This window comes from Trichechus manatus, unplaced genomic scaffold (assembly GCF_000243295.1).
Source record: "Trichechus manatus latirostris isolate Lorelei unplaced genomic scaffold, TriManLat1.0 scaffold00027, whole genome shotgun sequence".
NCBI lineage: Eukaryota > Metazoa > Chordata > Mammalia > Sirenia > Trichechidae > Trichechus > Trichechus manatus.
In genome coordinates, this window is record NW_004443963.1 from 19,370,004 (window position 1) to 19,387,304 (window position 17,301).

At 41.3% G+C, this 17,301-nt stretch overlaps 1 protein-coding gene across 2 annotated transcripts in view; it reads right to left on the reverse strand.

The window, feature by feature from the left end:
• The window catches only part of SLC25A17 (solute carrier family 25 member 17), an 80,005-nt gene extending 63,364 nt beyond the window's left edge, over positions 1-16,641 (reverse strand). Inside the window, exon 1 of one of the 2 annotated variants that reach the window (XM_023729068.1) lies at positions 16,482-16,641. In XM_023729068.1, the coding sequence (XP_023584836.1) occupies positions 16,482-16,532 (51 nt within the window). In that variant the 5' untranslated portion in view covers positions 16,533-16,641. Of the gene's footprint in view, positions 1-16,478 lie in introns of both variants that reach the window. The other variant, XM_004373890.2, reaches the window with a different exon arrangement.
• Between the last annotated feature and the right edge of the window lie 660 nt (positions 16,642-17,301).

Below are 17,301 nucleotides of genomic sequence, written 5' to 3' on the forward strand. Positions count from 1 at the left end.
ATTACTGGCACGAATCAATAACACTGGAAATAATAAATGTTGGAGGTGCTGCGGGGAGATCGGAACTCTTATGCACTGCTGGTGGGAATGCAAAATGATACAACCATTTTGGAAAATGATATGGCACTTCCTTAGAAGGCTAGAAATAGCAATACCATACGATCCAGCAATCCCACTCCTAGGAATATATCCTAGAGAAATAAGAGTCATCACTGGAATAGACATATGTACACCGAGCTCAGTGGTGAAGTCACTCATGAAGTTCACCATTCAGCCGGAGATTGGACAGCCCCATAAAACAAAACAGGACTAATGAGGCACAGCAGTCCAGAGACAAGGGCTAAAAGGCAGAAGGGGACAGGAAAGCTGCTGATAGGGAACCCAAGGTTGAGTAAGGACAGCGTTGATGTGTTGTGAGGTTGTTAACCATTGTCATAGGGCAACATATGTACTGTTTAATGAGAAACTATTTTGTTCTGTAAACTTTCATCAAAAGTGAGAATAGCAGCACAATTGGAAGAGCGTAGTCGATGTCACTGAACTGCGCATGTAGAAATTTTTGAAATGGTGTATCTTTGGCTATGTACATTTTCACCAAAAATAAAAAAAAAAAAGCCGAGAAGGGAGAGGATTGACATGTCGTGGGGTTGTTAACCAATGCCATAAAACAATATGTGTACTGACTGTTCAATGAGAAACTATTTTGTTCGGTAAACCTTCATCTAAAGTCAGAATAGCAGCACAATTGGAAGAGCGTAGTCGATTGCACTGAACTGTACATGTAGAAATTTTTGAAATGGTGTATCTTTGGCTATGTACATTTTCACCAAAAAAAAAAAGGTCGAGAAGGGAGAGGGTTGACATGTCGTGGGGTTGTTCATAAAACAATATGTGTACTGACTGTCTAATGAGAAACTATTTGTTCTGTAAACCTTCACCTGAAGTACAATAAAAAAAAATGAAAGAAAAAGAAAAAAGAAGATGGAAGGAATACACAGAGTCACTATACCAAAAAGAATTAGTCAACATCGGACCATTTCAGAAGGCAGTATATGATCAGCAAGCGATGGTACTGAAGGAAGAAGTCCAAGCTGCACTGAAGGCACTGGTGAAAACCAAGGCTCTAAGAACTGACAGAACACCAGTGGAGACGTTTCAACAAATGGATGCAGCACTGGTAGTGCTCACTCGTTTATGCCAAGAAATCTGGAAGATGGCTACCTCGTCAACTGACTGGAAGAGATCCATATTTATGCCTATTTGCAGGAAAGGTGATCCAATGGAATGCAGACATCATCGAACAATATCATTAATATCACACACAAGTAAAATTTTCCTGAAAATCATTCAAAAGCAGCTACAGCAATATACTGAAAAGGGAACTCCCAAAAATGCAAGCCAGATTCAGAAGAGGACACAGAACCAGGAATATCATTGCTGATGTCAGATGGAGCCTGGCTGAAAGCAGAGAATACCAGAAAGATGTTTACTTGTGTTTTATTGACTATGCAAAGGCATTCAAAACTTGTGGATCATAACAAGTTATGGATAACATTGCGAGGAATGGGAATTCTAGAACACTTAATTGTGCTCACGAGGAATCTGTACATAGATCAAGAGGCAAACGTCTGAACAGAACAAGGGGATACAGCATGGTTTAAAATTAGGAAAGGTGTGTGTCAGGGTTGTATCCTTTCACCATACCTATTCAATCTGTATGCTGAGCAAATAATCCAAGAAGCTGGACTATATACAGAAGAACATGGCATCAGGATTGGAGGCAGACTCATTAACAACCTGTGACATGCAGATGACACAACCCTGTTTGCTGGAAGTGAAGAGGACTTGAAGCACTTACTGAAGAAGATCAAAGTCTACAGCCTTCAGTATGGAATACACCTCAACATAAAGAAAACAAAAATCCTCACAACTGGACCAATAAGCAACATCATGATAAACGGAGAAAAGACTGAAGTTGTCAAGGATTTCATTTTACTTGGATCCACAATCAACACCCATGGAAGCAGCAGTCAAGAAATCAAAAGACACACTGCACTGGGCAAATCTGCCGCAAAAGACCTCTTTAAAGTGTTGAAAAACAAAGATGTCATCTTGAAGACTAAGGTGTGCCTGACCCAAGCCATGGTGTCTTCAATCACCTCATATGCATATGAAAGCTGGACAATGAATAAGGAAGACTGAAGAACAATTGATGCCTTTGAATTGTGGCGCTGGAGAAGAATATGGAATATGCCATGGACTGCCAAAAGAACGACTGCCAAAATCTGTCTTAGAAGAAGTACAATCAGGGTGCTCCTTGAAAGCAAGGATGGCGAGACTGTGTCTCACATACTTTGGACATGTTATCAGGAGGGATCAGTCCCTGAAGAAGGATATCAGGCTTGGTAAAGTGGAGAGTCATCAGAAAAGAGGAAGACCCTCAACAAGATGGACTGACACAGTGGCTGCGACAGGGGGCTCAAGCATAGCAACAACTGTGAAGATGATGCATGACCAGGCAGTGTTTTTCTGTTTCACGTAGGGTTGCTATGAGTCAAAACCGACTCACCGGCACCTAACAACCACCACCACCACATTTATTTATCCATTCATCTGTTAATACACATTTGGTTGTTTCCACCTTTTGGCAAGTGTGAATAGTAACTGTAACGAACATTGGTGTAAATATGTCTGTTTGCATCACTGTTTTCAAACCCCTTGGGTATATACCTAGAAGTGGAATTACTGGGTCATATAGTAGTTCTGGAGACATGGTGGCACAGTGGTTTAAGAGCTTGGCTGCTAACCAAAAGGTCGGCAGTTCAAATCCATCAGCTGCTCCTTGGAAACCCTATGGGGCAGTTCTACTCTGTCCTATAGGGTCGCTGAGTTGGAATCGACTCGACAACAATGGGTTTAATGGGACTATAGTAGTTCTACCAAGCATGTTATTTTTTTAGTTGTACTTTTCTGGTTGACTGCTACCTTTACTGCACTGTACTTCAATAACACATTCTGTACTATTTTAAAACTTCTGCAAAATTTAAGATGTGCTTTCATGGCCCCCCAAATGATCAGTTTTTGTAACTGTGGTGAAATGAGTTCCTTTATGTGGCCTTTTGCTTGGTTCTTTGGAAAAACAGCTTGAGATTTTCCCCCTAAGCCTTGAGGAGTTATCTTTGGCCTAATTTTCTTCTCCACAGGGTTTGTTACTTTTGTCCAGGTTGGCTGACGTTTCCTGGGTAAAATGTAAACAACTTGGGGTTTAATAATTTTTGTCTGGCTCTGGGCTGCAGCCTGCTCTGTGATTGGTATGTACCTTTCAGGGATTGGTTAATAAACCATGCAAATGAAGCGACTATGGACTACGTATAGCTTACTATGCAAATAAAGTGTCCATGGCCTACTCAGAGGGGCTTGATCAGTTTGTGAACCTGGTGGAAGGGCCACGACTTGAAATTGAAAAGGATTTTGTATATATATGCAGCCAAGTCCACAGATGTTTTTCAGACAGAAAGAAGTAGAAAGAGAAGCAACAGGAAGAAGCAAATGGGAAGAGAGAAAAGACAAGAAACAAAGAGTGGAGGCAAGGAACCTCCTAAAGAGCTGTAACATGGGTCAATGGCTGTAACTGAAGATAATGAGAGGCCCAGAAGGGGCCCAGCAACAGAGCTGGTGGCGACCTACCCGGAAGGGGCCCTGCTACAGTTTTGGTGGTGACAGACGACAGGGTAAGAGGAGCCTGTCCCAAGTGGGGTGAGAGGAGCCTGTCCTCAGGCAGCTGAGACGAGGCCTCCATGGCCAAGAGGAGCTAAAAGAGCTGTCCTGCACTGAAGGAGGGAGACTTTACCTACGTGCTTCCTGATCCTGAGTTGTAGTCTGTTGATCCTGATTCTGAGCTGTACCGTTACTTCCTTAATAAACCACTTAACTGTAAGTATGGTCTGTGAGTTCTGTGTTGCCACTGCAACAGATTATTAAACCCAGAAGGTAAGCAGAAAGTGCCATGGGAGGGACAGCTGGTGTCAGATTGGTAAAAAGGTTAGAGGGTAGAGGTATGTCTGACCTCCACTTCATGGGAATCAGCTTTGGGCTGATCCAGGTCATTATCTCCCCTGAAGTTAGATAGATTCTGATGCTATTACTACTACTACTACAATTTTATACTAACTATTCTTTCCGTGTGCGGTGCAATGGATCGCTTTTATATGGCCTTTCTAGCCACGGTCTTGTAACCCCCATCAAATGATTGGGTTGTTGTTGTTCGGTGCTGTCGAGTCAGTTCCAACTAACAGCAACCCCATATACAACAGAATGAAACACTGCCTGGTCCTAGGCCATCCTCACAATCGTTATGCTTAAGCCCACTGTTGCAGCCACTGTGTCAATTCATCTCCTTGAAGGTCTTCCTCTTTTTTGCTGACCCTCTACTTTACCAAGCATGATGTCCTGCTCCAGCGACTGAACCCTCCTGATAACATGTCCACAGTATGTGAGACGAAGTCTTGCCATCCTTGCTTCTAAGGAGCATTCTGGCTGTACTTCTTCCAAGCCAGATTTGTTCGTTCTTCTGGCGGTCCATGGTATGTTCAGTATTCTTTGCCAATACCATAATTCAAAGGCATCAATTCTTCTTCAGTCTTCCTTATGCATTGTCCAGCTTTTGCACGCATATGAGGCCACTGAACATACCCTGGCATGGCTCAGGTGCACCTTAGTCCTCAAAGTTACATCTTTGCTTTTTAATACTTTAAAGAGATCTTCTGCAGCAGTTTTGCCCAACGCAATACATCATTTGAAATGACTGGGTAAGACTATGTAAATAAGGTGCTTGTGGCCCACCAAGGGGATTAGACAGCTTGCTAATAATGCAAATAAGGCACATGGCACCCTTGTGGGGGGTGGGACCATGCAAATAAGATGCATGGAACCCTAACTAGGGGATTTGCCATCCCACCAGGCTTTAAATGAGCCATCCCAGAGGCAGAAAGGGGGGACTTCACTAATACCAATAAGAGATGGGAGCAGAGTATGTCCTCTGGACCTGGGGTCCCTGGCTGAGAACCTCCTAGACCCAGCAGACAGAGAGAGAGCTGTAACACCAGAGATGGTACAAGAGGGTAAGAAGTGGCAGCAGCAGAACCACCAAACTGGCCTGAGACAGTGCTGTGGGCTTCCTGGCCATGGAGTGAGGCGGTTACAGTGGGTGTACCAACCCATGGAGCAAAAGAGCCAAGCACCTTCAGGCAGGAGGCTTCCTGGCAGACTGGGGTGGCTCTGGGAACTCGTCAGTGGAGCTGGGCTTGCCAACCCAGGGAGCAAGAGAGCTGAGTGCCTTCGGGCCGAGGCTTGCTGGTGGAGTGGGGTGCCCGCAGGCACTTATAGGCAGAGCCAAAGAGCTTTGTAACATTTGCCCAAGCAGGGCAGAGGCGCGGAGAGGCTGAGGGCCAGAAATAGGCCTGCCTTCAGGCACAGCAGAGAAGAGGGTGTCCTGATCAAAGAACTGTATCTTGACTTGTTCCTAGTCCTGAATTGTAACCTGTAACTTTTCTAATAAACTCCCTATCTGTGATTACAGTCTGTAAGTTCTATGTGGCCATTGCAATAAATTATCAAACCCAGCAGAGAAGTAGAGAGTGCCATGGGAGGGATGGCTGGTGTCACAGAGGAGGCATGCCTCATCTCCACCTCACAGGAATCAGCCTTGGGCTGTTGAAATTGATTCTCCTTCCCTCTTGGGAAGTTAGAGGAGGTCAGATGTCCATTGGCCACATTTTTTTCCACGTGGCTTGAAAAGAATATATATTTTGCAGTTGCCAGGTATGTGTTCTGTATATGCCCATTAGGTCAAGTTCGTTAAATGCATTATTCAATTCTCTATAATCTTACTGGTTTTCTTCCCCCTCCTGTTCTATCAATTACTGAGAGATATATTAAAAAAATCTTTCACTTTGATGGTAGCCTGGAGTATTTCTCCTAAAGTCCTGTAATTTTGGCTTTAAATATCTTAATAGTATATGACTAGATAAACAAAAATTTAGAATTATTGTATTTTCCTGGTGGGAGAAAGATGTGGTGGCAGTCTGCTTCTGTAAAGATCACAGTCTTAGAACCTATGGGGCAATTCTACTCTGTCCTACAGGGTCAGTATGAGTTGGAATCAACTTGACGGCAGCTGGTTTGGTTTGGTGTTTTCCTGATGTACTTTTTCCATTATGATGTCATCCTCTTTATCTCTAGTAATGATAATACTATAAAGTCTATTTTATCTGATGTTAACAGTTTAATCAGTTTACTTTTGGTTATTTGTCTGGTATGTCTTTCCTCTTATTTTTACTTTCAACTTTTCTGTATGCTTATCTTTTAGATTTATCTTTTATAAACAGCACCCTCTCCCCTTTTAAACCAGTCTATCACATTCTCTTGTAATCAGTACATTTAGTTTATCAACATTTATTTGGATTTACAGCTATTTTATGCTATTTGTCATATCTGGTCTATGTTTCTTTCTCTGCTGCCCTTTCCTGCTTTCTTAGTTTACTGGAGTTTTGTTTTTTGTTTTTTAAATAAATTTTTACCTCTACTTGTCTGAAGTTTTACCTTTACTAGCCTGGAAGCATATATATAGTTATACACATAGTTCCTAATCTTGTATGTGGTGTCCCTGGGTAATGTACGTGGTTAAGCACTGGACTACTACCTGAAAGGTTGGTGGTTCAAATCCACCCAGAGGTGCCTCAGAAGCAAGGCCTGGCTATCTGCTTCCAAAAGGTCACAGCCTTGACAACCCCATGAAGTGGAGTTCTACTCTGCATACGTGGGGTCACCATGAGTAGGAATCAACTCTATGGCAACTAACAATTCTTGTTCATGTTATCCTAGTAATTACAACATACATTCGTAACTTATCAATTCTAAAAATATTCAATGTTTACACTCTTTCAAAACAATACAAATTTAACTCGCTTCACCCCCTCTCAATATCATGTTTTTAACCTAACATGTACTTTAATTCTAACTTCTTTTCTCTTTAATCTTTACAAAAACAGTATTATAGTTAATGTTTGTCTAGATTTATCTACATACAATATTTACCACTTTTCCTACTCTTCTTTCTTCTATCTCTTATCTTCCCTCTGGGATCACTTTCCTTCTGCATGAAGCACTTTCTTTAGAATTTCTTCCAGCGAGGGTCTTGCAATGTCAAACTGTTTTTGGTGGTCTGAAAATGTCTCTATTTCACCTATGTTTTAAAAATATTTTCAGTGAATACAGCATTTTAAGTAGAAAGTTATTTGCTCTCAGCAAAATGAAGAGAACATTCCACAGTTTTCTGACTATAATCACTGCAGATGAGAATCAGGTGGCAGTATAATTTGTTGCTCTTTTGAAAATAATCTATTTTCTTTGACTGCTTTATTATCTTCTTTTTGTTTTTGGCATTCTGTAGTTGTACATTTTCCTTTCATGTATCTTGTTTGGGATTTGTTAGTTTTCTTGAATCTGTGGTTGATGTCCTTTTGAGAGTTCTGCCTCATTCTCTCTCTTCTTCTGACTCTCTGTTTAGACATATGTTAGAATGTCTCACTTTATCCTCTATATGTTTTACCCTCTTCTTCTTATCTTCTGTCTATATTTGGATATTTCTTCAGATCTATTTTTAGTTCACTAATTCTATCCTCAGTTATGCTTAAAATGCTGTTAAACTTGTGCTTGAATCTGAACCTGTCACTCAGCTTCAACAATTATCAATTCATAGCTATGCATTAAAAATCCTAGTTTTTAATCTTTATTTGATCAAAGCACAGTATGCAAATAGTTTAAAAGTTATGTAGAATAAAATGACAAAATATAGTAGTTCCTGACGCACTCCCATTTTACCCAATCTTCTTCTTTGGAAGCAATTACTTTAGATTCTTACAATTGTGTCTTCCAGAATTTACACATATCCATATAATTAAACAATATACTGATATATTTTGATTCATCAATTTTAGACATTACATATCTTCTATTTTTGAGGGGAGGATGTAAGAATTTAGCTCTCTTATACCACATCCCTTCTGCTTCCTCTCTCCATTCTCCCAATAATTATATTTTTTGCTTAAATCAATATTCAGTGTTCCCATGATTATCATGCATTAATTTTTAAATTTCAGTTGTTTTATTTTTCATTTCTAAATGTTCTACTTGGTTAATTTTTGTACGTGCTTGGTCAATCTTAGTTTCTTGCTCCCTGCACATACTTTCTAGCTTTTCTTATGTATATCAAATGATTTTAGATTGTGACTAAAAATTCCATTTTCTGATTCCATGCAGGACTGTTGGTGCTACCTATTATTCTCCTTTACAATGCCTCTTTTTCTCTGTGAGCTTAGTTAAGTTTGACTGAGCTGCTCATTTCCCTTAGAATATTATTTTTAGGGCATTCTTTTAGACCTGTGATGAAGATGAGTACCTTTGGAAAAGATCTATGTTGCTTTCTGACAGGTGCTCTAAAACTCTACCAGCCCGAAATGCCTCTAAGTTAAATTATTGACTTTAGGTTTTCAAACCATGCGAGTAGTGAGAATTGGGATGCAAGCTTGTGGTTCTAAAAAATCAGTGGTGATTTCCTGTCCCCTCACCTCAGTGCCAAGGCTGGAGATTTTCCTGGGGAGAAGCAAGATTGTTTCCCATTCACCTTTAGAATATATGCCTTTGTATTTCCAGCTTTATTGGTGGTGGGTGAACTCCTACTGACTCATCTTGGACAGAGTGTGTTCTTTGTCCTTGTCCCTGCACCTCTGGAAGCTACAAATCTAAAATTCCTGTTTACCTGGTTAAACAATTCCTGCAGGCTGAAACCTGCTCTCCTGGCCTCTGGATCCTGTCTTCATTCAGTCTCTAGTCTGAGAATTCCTGACATTCTTGGTACCTCATTCTTCCTTTCAAGAAGCTGCTGTTTTTTTAGAAAATATTTTACACAGTTTTCTTTTACAGTGAAACTTGTGAGAACTGGATCTCAAAGGGACTGCCTTGTTTTCCTGGGTCTCGCAAGTTTTCCACCTTTAACAGGGTGCAGTCTTAGCACTTTTCTATCACTCGTTTCAGTGGAAATTTTCGAGTTTTCCTTCTTTGAGGTTCCACCTTACATGCGTTCTGGATTTCACAAGATTTACTGTATTATAAAGGGAAGTTTTCAGGAAAAGGTTTGACTGGGTCCTTAGTTAGAAACAGAAATCTCATTTAAAATAATTCTCAGTATTTTAAATTAGCAAATAGACACTCAGAAATCTTTGTGAATTTGTTTATTTCTTTGCTACCTAATCTACTTTGTCTTTTTTCATGGTAAATTTTATAAGGGCAAATTGGTAACATATTCATGTTTCAAATATATTATCCCATTCCATCTAACACCACTCTTCTAGGTTTCCTGGATATTTAATGAGTGAGCTAAGAGATGTATTCTGAACTTAATCCTCCTCTCCCCGCCCATTTTTTTTTTTAATTTAGTAGAGTAACAAATGCTAAACAAAAGCTAAACAAAACAAGCATAAAATAGCTACCATTTTGCACTGGATATTAAGATTAGGAAAATGACAAAATAGGGGAAAAACTCAGAAATTTGAAGTTAGGCCCTCTGTACACATATATCTAATTAAAAGACAGACCAAAAGACTTTCAGGGGCCATCCAAGTAACCTCAAGAGCTTTCAACATGAAATACCAAAACACAAATACAAACTCTGCTTTAGCAAAAGTTCATCTGGCTTGAAACAGTAAGATCTTGAATCAATTTTGAGTAGTAGCTGGAAAAATGAAGACGGGATCTCTGCCAGAAGAAATATGAAAGGGAGAATCAATAGGATTTGCTGATTTATTGGACATGGATTGCAAGGGAGAAGAGAAGGGAGAGTCACAGGAAGGAAAATACCATTGACAGAAATAAGAAAGTGAAAAGAGGGCTCTAGTTTTAGGAAATTACTAGTTCAATCTTGAATTCACTACAAAGTTGAATTAATGACTCTCTCATCTCGGCTCTAATGGCATCATGTGTCCTGTGTATAAAAGTCTATTACAGCAATCACCCCACTATACTGTATTTAGTTATTCATGAGTTTGCCTTCCTTACTACACTGTGGGCACCTCAAGGGCAGGAACCTGATGTTTGTTGAATGAATTAATGCATGACTAAATGGGAAAAAAAAAAAATTTAGGCAACTGGCAATACCAGACTACGGCCTAGGAGACAGACTACAGCTAGAGATAAAAATGGCAAGCAAAGTCACATAAATTGTTTTTAGCCTAAGTTCATGGGGATTTTTGGCTCCCTCTCTGCTGTGAACAGTCTCATAGTCAACATCTGGATTCCTTAAGAATGCATGAGTATCTACATTTCAGGTTACATATCCAAAACACAGGTGGTTTATTCATTTTACTGGTTATGTCTCTCCTGTAAAAGAATGCTGTATTTTTATGGAAATAACACACAAGTTACATGTTTTTTTGCCCCCATGCAATGCCCCTGCACATTATTTTCCTACGCACGCTATGCGCGTTATATATGTGAGCACGATACTTGCATGTGTGCGTTATTTGCGAAAAAATACAGTAAGCATCCCAAGTCTACTTTCTAATTTGGCCAACACAAATCACATATGGAGTTGAGCTGAAAGCACTTATCACCACAGTCAGAATGAAATACTGGGTGAACCTGGTCAAGACTTCGCCATCTAAGAGTGTGTAATCTTATGGGAATGGCAAACAGGGACACACATAAATACACAATCAGAATATCATGCCTTTTAAGTACAAAATAATGATGTTTGGGTTGGCCTACCAACCTAGTCACCAAATAAGACTGTTTCCAAAATGCTAATCCACCCTTGAAGGATGAAAAATAGTCAAGAATGCAATGCCAGTTCCCAAGTCAATTTCCAGAGAAGGGTCCCGAAATGGCTGAGTCACAACAGCAACACTGAAAATAACTTACCATAAGTATAAATGTTATTCACCGAACCAGAATAAATATAATTATTTTCCCTGATGTAACAATCATGCTAACTCTCATACATATACACAGATATACAAGTTAAATAAAAAGGCCTAGTGGATAACACACGAGCATCTAATAGAAAGAGCATGGGCTTTGGGATAAAACAAAGCTGTCAGATCCCAGCTGTTGTACATACTGGGTAGCAAGTAGCTTCAACTCTCCAGGCCTCAATTTCCTTATTTGTAAAACTGGGGCCATCATCTGTCAAAGTTGCTGTGAGAAGAGAAAACTATATCCAGAAAGCTTCACACAGCAAATCAGCAAGTTTCTCTACTTGGTTTCTAATTCTAAATGGCAGTGTTAAGTACATCAGCTACGGAGTCAGACAGCTGAGTCTAACTTTCTCTTCTGATACCAACTGGAGAAAAGTGTACCAAATAAGCCTTGTTACACGGTTCTAAGGATCCATGTGCCTGGGCCCTGAGTCACAGACCAATGATAGCTGGGGAGGGAGAAAAGATAAGGAGGACTCTTTCATATTTCTGTGTGATTTGAACTTTTTAATAGTTAGCATGTATTCAATGGCACGTAATTCTTTTAAATATAAATTATGCAAAGAAACAAAAAAAATTAAATAAGGGGGAAAAAAAGAGTCCCCCTAAAAGTTATTAATTAACATTACAATTTCAATGTCTGCTTCAGTGTCAAAACCACCCTAGACAATTCCAAAAAACAGCACTTTTCAAATTCTAGACTAAGAAAATCCTTTCAAATCTACAAATGCCCATTTCTACAAATAAAATCTATCTTCCAAAATTAATCTAATGAGAACCAAAATGTAAAATTATAAATTTAACTATACTCAAAATTCTGGGAATTCTGTATATATAAGGCTATTAATTTTATCACATAATAGTCATCAATTGGAGATACAATATTCTCCTCAGACAGTGCAATTCTGGTTTTGAGACGCTTGAGAAGATCATCTGCAATTATCCCAAGGTGTAAAAATGGCATGGTTGAGGCATCTGACCTCCTCTAATTTCACAAGCGGGAAGGAGAATCAAGATCAACAGATCAAGGCTGATTCCTATGAGACAGACATCAGATGCTTCCACTCTCCAACTTTTTACCAGTTTTGACGCCAACCATCCCTCCCACAGCACTCTCTACTTCTCTGTTGGGTTTGATAATTCACTGCAATGGCCACACAGAACTCACAGACAATACTCACAATTATGGGGTTTATTAGGAAAGTAATAGGTTACAATTCACATTCAGGAACACTCAGGATACAGTTCTTCCATCAGGACAGCCTCTTCTCAGCTGTGTCCACAGGCATGCCTGTCTGACCCCTTGGCCTCTGCCCTGCTCTGGCAAGTGCTACAAACCTCTTTAGCTCTACTGATAAGTGCCTTGAGACACCCCACTCCGCCACCAAGCCTTGGCCTGAAGGGCTCAGCTCTTGCTCCCTGGGTCAGCACACCTAGCCGGGAGGCACTCAGCTTTCTCGCTATGTGAACTGGGAAGCCCATCACACTGTCTCCTGCCAGTCTCCTGGTTCTGCTGCCATTTCTATGCCATTGCTTCTCGCCATTTTGCCATCTTTGGTGTTAAGCTCTCTTTCTGTCTCCTGGGTCTAGGAGGGTCTCAGTACAGGGATCCCAGGTCCAAAGGATCCGCTCCGCTCCTGGCTTTTCTTCCTTGGTGGTGGTGAGATCTTCTCCTCCTACCTCTGGGATGGCTCATTTTAAGCCTAGCAGGATGGTAAAACTGACCAATCTTCTTGGTGAGCCACAACTACCTTATCTGCACAGTCCCACCTAATTACTTGTGTGGGAGTTACAAGACCATGGCGAGAAAGGCCACATAAAAGCAATCCATCGCACCACACAAGGCATGCCATAAAACACTCAAAATCACTAATTTGTTTATTTTAATTTTTAAAATGTGTGTGTATATATGCATAAATATCACAGTTGATGTGTGAGGGTGTAGAACTTGGAAGAAAGTGAATAAATAAACATAAAAGGTCAATTCAAAAAGTTTGTAAATCTACATTTTACAATGATCCAACAATCTTTTGGGTAGAAGCAAATACTCTAGGCAGCCTTGGAGTTTATACTAAGGTCACAGAGCTAGTAAGAGGCATAGTCAGGATTCTAACCCAGTCTGCCCAGTTCAAGTCAGGCAGTCAAGCACTCAAAGGCTCTTAATCACTATGCTAAGTGGACACCTCATGATCATCTGTAATCTTTGTTGAACATCATGCTTAGGATATTTAATTAAACACCAGCTACCATCTCAATATTATACCATTAAAAGCAATGCCACTTCTCTCATCAACTATAGGCATATTTCTGTGGTGAAATTTTTTCCTTTGGTAGCAACCAAAAGAAAGTTGGACCCATGTTGTGTGGTTTAACCTAAATAAAGAGGTCTGCAAAAAGAGTTTGAGAACCACTCTTTAGCATGCTAGTTCGAAAGGATAACAGAACAAAAAGCAACTTCTCTCTCAGTTAGATGTGCTAAGAACAGTACTGCCCTGAGAGTAAGCCAAGAGGAAAAAAGTTTTCTTACAAAATATGTATACCAGCTTATGGAGACATAATATAGCTCATATTATATGAGAGATATCACATAGTTAATACAGCTTATGAGAGAAAGAAAAAACATAGTATATTCAGGGTGCATAATTTCAAGAAGAATTTTAACAGGAGCAAAAAAGGCAACAAGTACAAGGAGAGAAAAAAAATTAGAAATGTCTTCATAGATTAATAGATATATCACCTCTATCCCCTGTCACTCTATAGCAGTGGTCAGCCCATGGGCCAAATTCAACTCACTGCCTGTTTCTGTAAACAGTTTGACTGGAACACAGACATGCCCATTAGTTTACACATTGTCTACAGCTACATTCACAATGCCATTACAGTGTTGATTAGCTGTGACAGAGATCTTATGCAAAGGCTAAAATATTTACCATGTGGCCCTCTGCAGAAAAAGTTTGCCAACCCCTATTTTATTTCTCTTATAGAACTTAACAGTATCTAAAATTATTTTATTCACTTTTTTGTTTACTCATTTATTGTCCAACTCCCCCACTGGAAAGCAAACTTTTATGAAAAAAGGATATTCTTCGTGTGTGTGTGGGGGGGGGACGACAGCACAATGACAGCATGTTGTTCTCCACTATATTCCTAGCACCTAGAACAGTGCATGGCACATACAAAGCATTCAATAAAGACACTGAATGAAAGAATGGCATTTATCGAAAGACGGGAAGGAGAACAAACATCTTCCCATTATCTTTTAGATGCACTCCAATCAACTATTCACCACACTATTCCACCAAAATTGTCTTCTCAAGGTCTCTTATGACCTCCATGTTGATAAATACAATGGTTAATTCTCAGGCTTCATTTTACTTGACCCATCAGCAGCATCTTATCCTGCTGGTCTACACCATCTTCCCTGAAACACTTTTTCATATGGCTTTCAGAACACCACACTCTCTCAGTTTTCCTCCTACCTTACTGGCCCCTCCTTAGATTCCTTTGCTAGTGCTATCTCATTTCCCCAACCTCTAGACTCTTCTCTCAATCCACACTTAATTCTTTTCTTTGCTAAGCACATCTAGTCTCATGACTACTCTTAGGCACTTCAAACTCAAGTCCAAAACCAAACTCATCTTTCCCCCCAAAACCTGCTCTTTCAGACTTCATCTCAGTAAATGAGAAAGCTCTTCTTCCAGAAGGTGCCCTGGTGGCACACTGGTTAAAGCACTTGGCTGCTAACAGAAAGGTCGGCAGTTTGAAACCACTAGCCACTTGGCAGCAGAAAGATGCGGCAGTCTGCTTTTGAAAAGATTACAAAATCTTGGCAACCTTATGGGGCAGTTCTACTCTGTTCTATAGGGTCGCTATGAGTCAGAATTGACTCGACAGCAATGGGTTTGGATTTTTGGGTTTAGTTTTTCAGAGGCTCAAGTCAATAACTCTTGGAGTCAACCAACCCTCATTCTGTTACACCCCACATCTAATCTACCATCAACCCCTAGTGGCTCTATCTTATAAATATAGTCCAGGTTAATGATCACTTCTCACCACCTCCACTGCTACCATCCTGGCACTTGCTCCCTTACAGTCTACTCTCAACAGGGGAGCCAAGGTGATCATGTTTAAAATGTAAATCAGTCATTCTATGCTCAAAACCTCCAATAGCTAGCACCCTTTCTTACTCAGAGTTAAAGCCTCATATAATTTGATCCCCTAAAATCTATTTGCCTCCTTGTTCCCTCCACTCCAGACACACAAGCCTCCACGCCGAACCTAGAGCATGTCAAGCAAGTGCTCAACTCAGTGTCTTTTACACTGGCTTACGTGAATGAATCAAGCCTTCTTAATCAGGCACTTCCACGAAATGTCCTGTCACCTACTTTTGACAACAACTCTGTGAGGTAGGTATCATTATCTTCACTTTACAAATTAAGAAAGTGAGGTTTACAGGGCCACCTAACAAATACCAGAGTTGGGGTTCAATCTATATTAAACCAAAAAAAAAAAAAAAAACCTGTTGCCATCAAGTTGATTCCAACTCATAGCGACCCTATAGGACAGTGTAGAACGGCTCCACAGGGTTTCCAAGGAGCAGCTGGTGGATTCAAACTACCGACCCTGCGCAAAAAGGGCTCCTAGCCTACACAAAACATGAGCTCTCAATGAAGTTTTGGGGGGCCAAAAAGAGGACTTAGTAATGTTCCTCTGAAGTCACAGTGATTCCAACTGCTAAAGGTGGGTGTAGACAACTAATAAAGGATAAGAGAAAGGGCAATCAGAGAGATAAGAGGAGAACAAGAAAAGTATTCCAAGCCATGAGTGGAAAGTTTCAAGGAAAAAAGGAGCGGTGTGTCGACAGTGTCAAATGGAACTGAGACTTCCAGAAGCCCAAGAACTAAGCGCATACCACATCTTTCCACAGGCAGCAACCCTGATCTTGATTAAAGAAAAAAAAAGAAAAGACCTATCTTCCCCTGCCAAATAACGTTGGCCAAGATATTCTACTAGGCACTGCCACCTGCCTGCGGCAAGTGTGTGAAAATAGGCTGTAGTGAAGCATGTGATTAAGCAACACAACTTCACACCTAGTTTCTTCAGTCCAGTGAGGCAAAGTTTGTGTGTGCGGGGGGAGGCAAAGAATGTAACAATTTACTTCTTCCTGACTCTCCTCTGGGTATGTGTGACCGCCGCTTAGTGATGTTCCTCTGAAGTAACACTGAAGTCAGATGCTTTCCAAGAGAACAGAGCGCTGGCCGGCCCAGGGGGCGAGTGCCGGCCTTCACCCCAACAAATTCTTCCAGTAACTTTCCGCCTATGGCCCGTTTCTCTGTCCTACCATCACGACAGGAGACCTCAACCCGCAAGCTCTCCCTCTCATCCCCATCCCCCATTCACAGCCAGGACCACCCCTCCCACACCCCAGGCGTGAAGGCCCCGCCTCACCACGGCTCCGGCAACGGCGTGGACCAGGCTTTCGTAGGACAGCACGGAAGCCATGAGCGCTTATCTCCGCTGACGGAGCCACACTTTTCCCGTAGGTTCCGCAGCCGAAAGAGTAAGATGAATGGAACACTGGAACACCGGACGTGAGTGTCGCAAGCCCCACCCCTTCAGGTCAGCCCACCTCCTATAAGACAACCACTTCCCGGTCGCAGGACGCACACGCCCCTCTCCCCCGCCCCGGCGGGGAAAAAAGGAACGCCTCTGGGCGCTGATTGGCCCCTGGGGCGTGCGCGGGGCGGGGCGGGGCTCACGCATGCCTTCTGCGGTGCCCGCGGGTACCGGGGCTTACTGCAGTGCCCTAGCGTTCCCAGGACTTGCAATCGCGCCGGACATCTACTCTTTGGCAAATTTGCCAAGGCATTTGACCTTGATGGGGTCCTCATTTGTGAAATGAAAATGTTATTACCAGCAACCTCATTTGCTTTGAGAATCACTAAAGCTAATTTATGTAGACGTACTTTAAAAAATACTGAGAAAAGTACACAATACTGGGGAAGCCAGCACAACTTGTACAAGGAAAGGTCATGGACACTCCATTGACACATCCAGACTTCCTGAGGGGCTGAACTGCTGAGCGGAGGGCTGTGGGGACCATGGTCTCGGGGAACATCCAGCTCAATTGGCATAACAGTTTATAAAGACAATGTTCTACATTCTACCTTGATGAGTAGCGTCTGGGGTCTTAAAAGCCTGTGAGCAGCCATCTGAGATACTCCACTGGTCTCACCCCTTCAGGAGCAAGGGAGAATGAAGAGAACAGGAT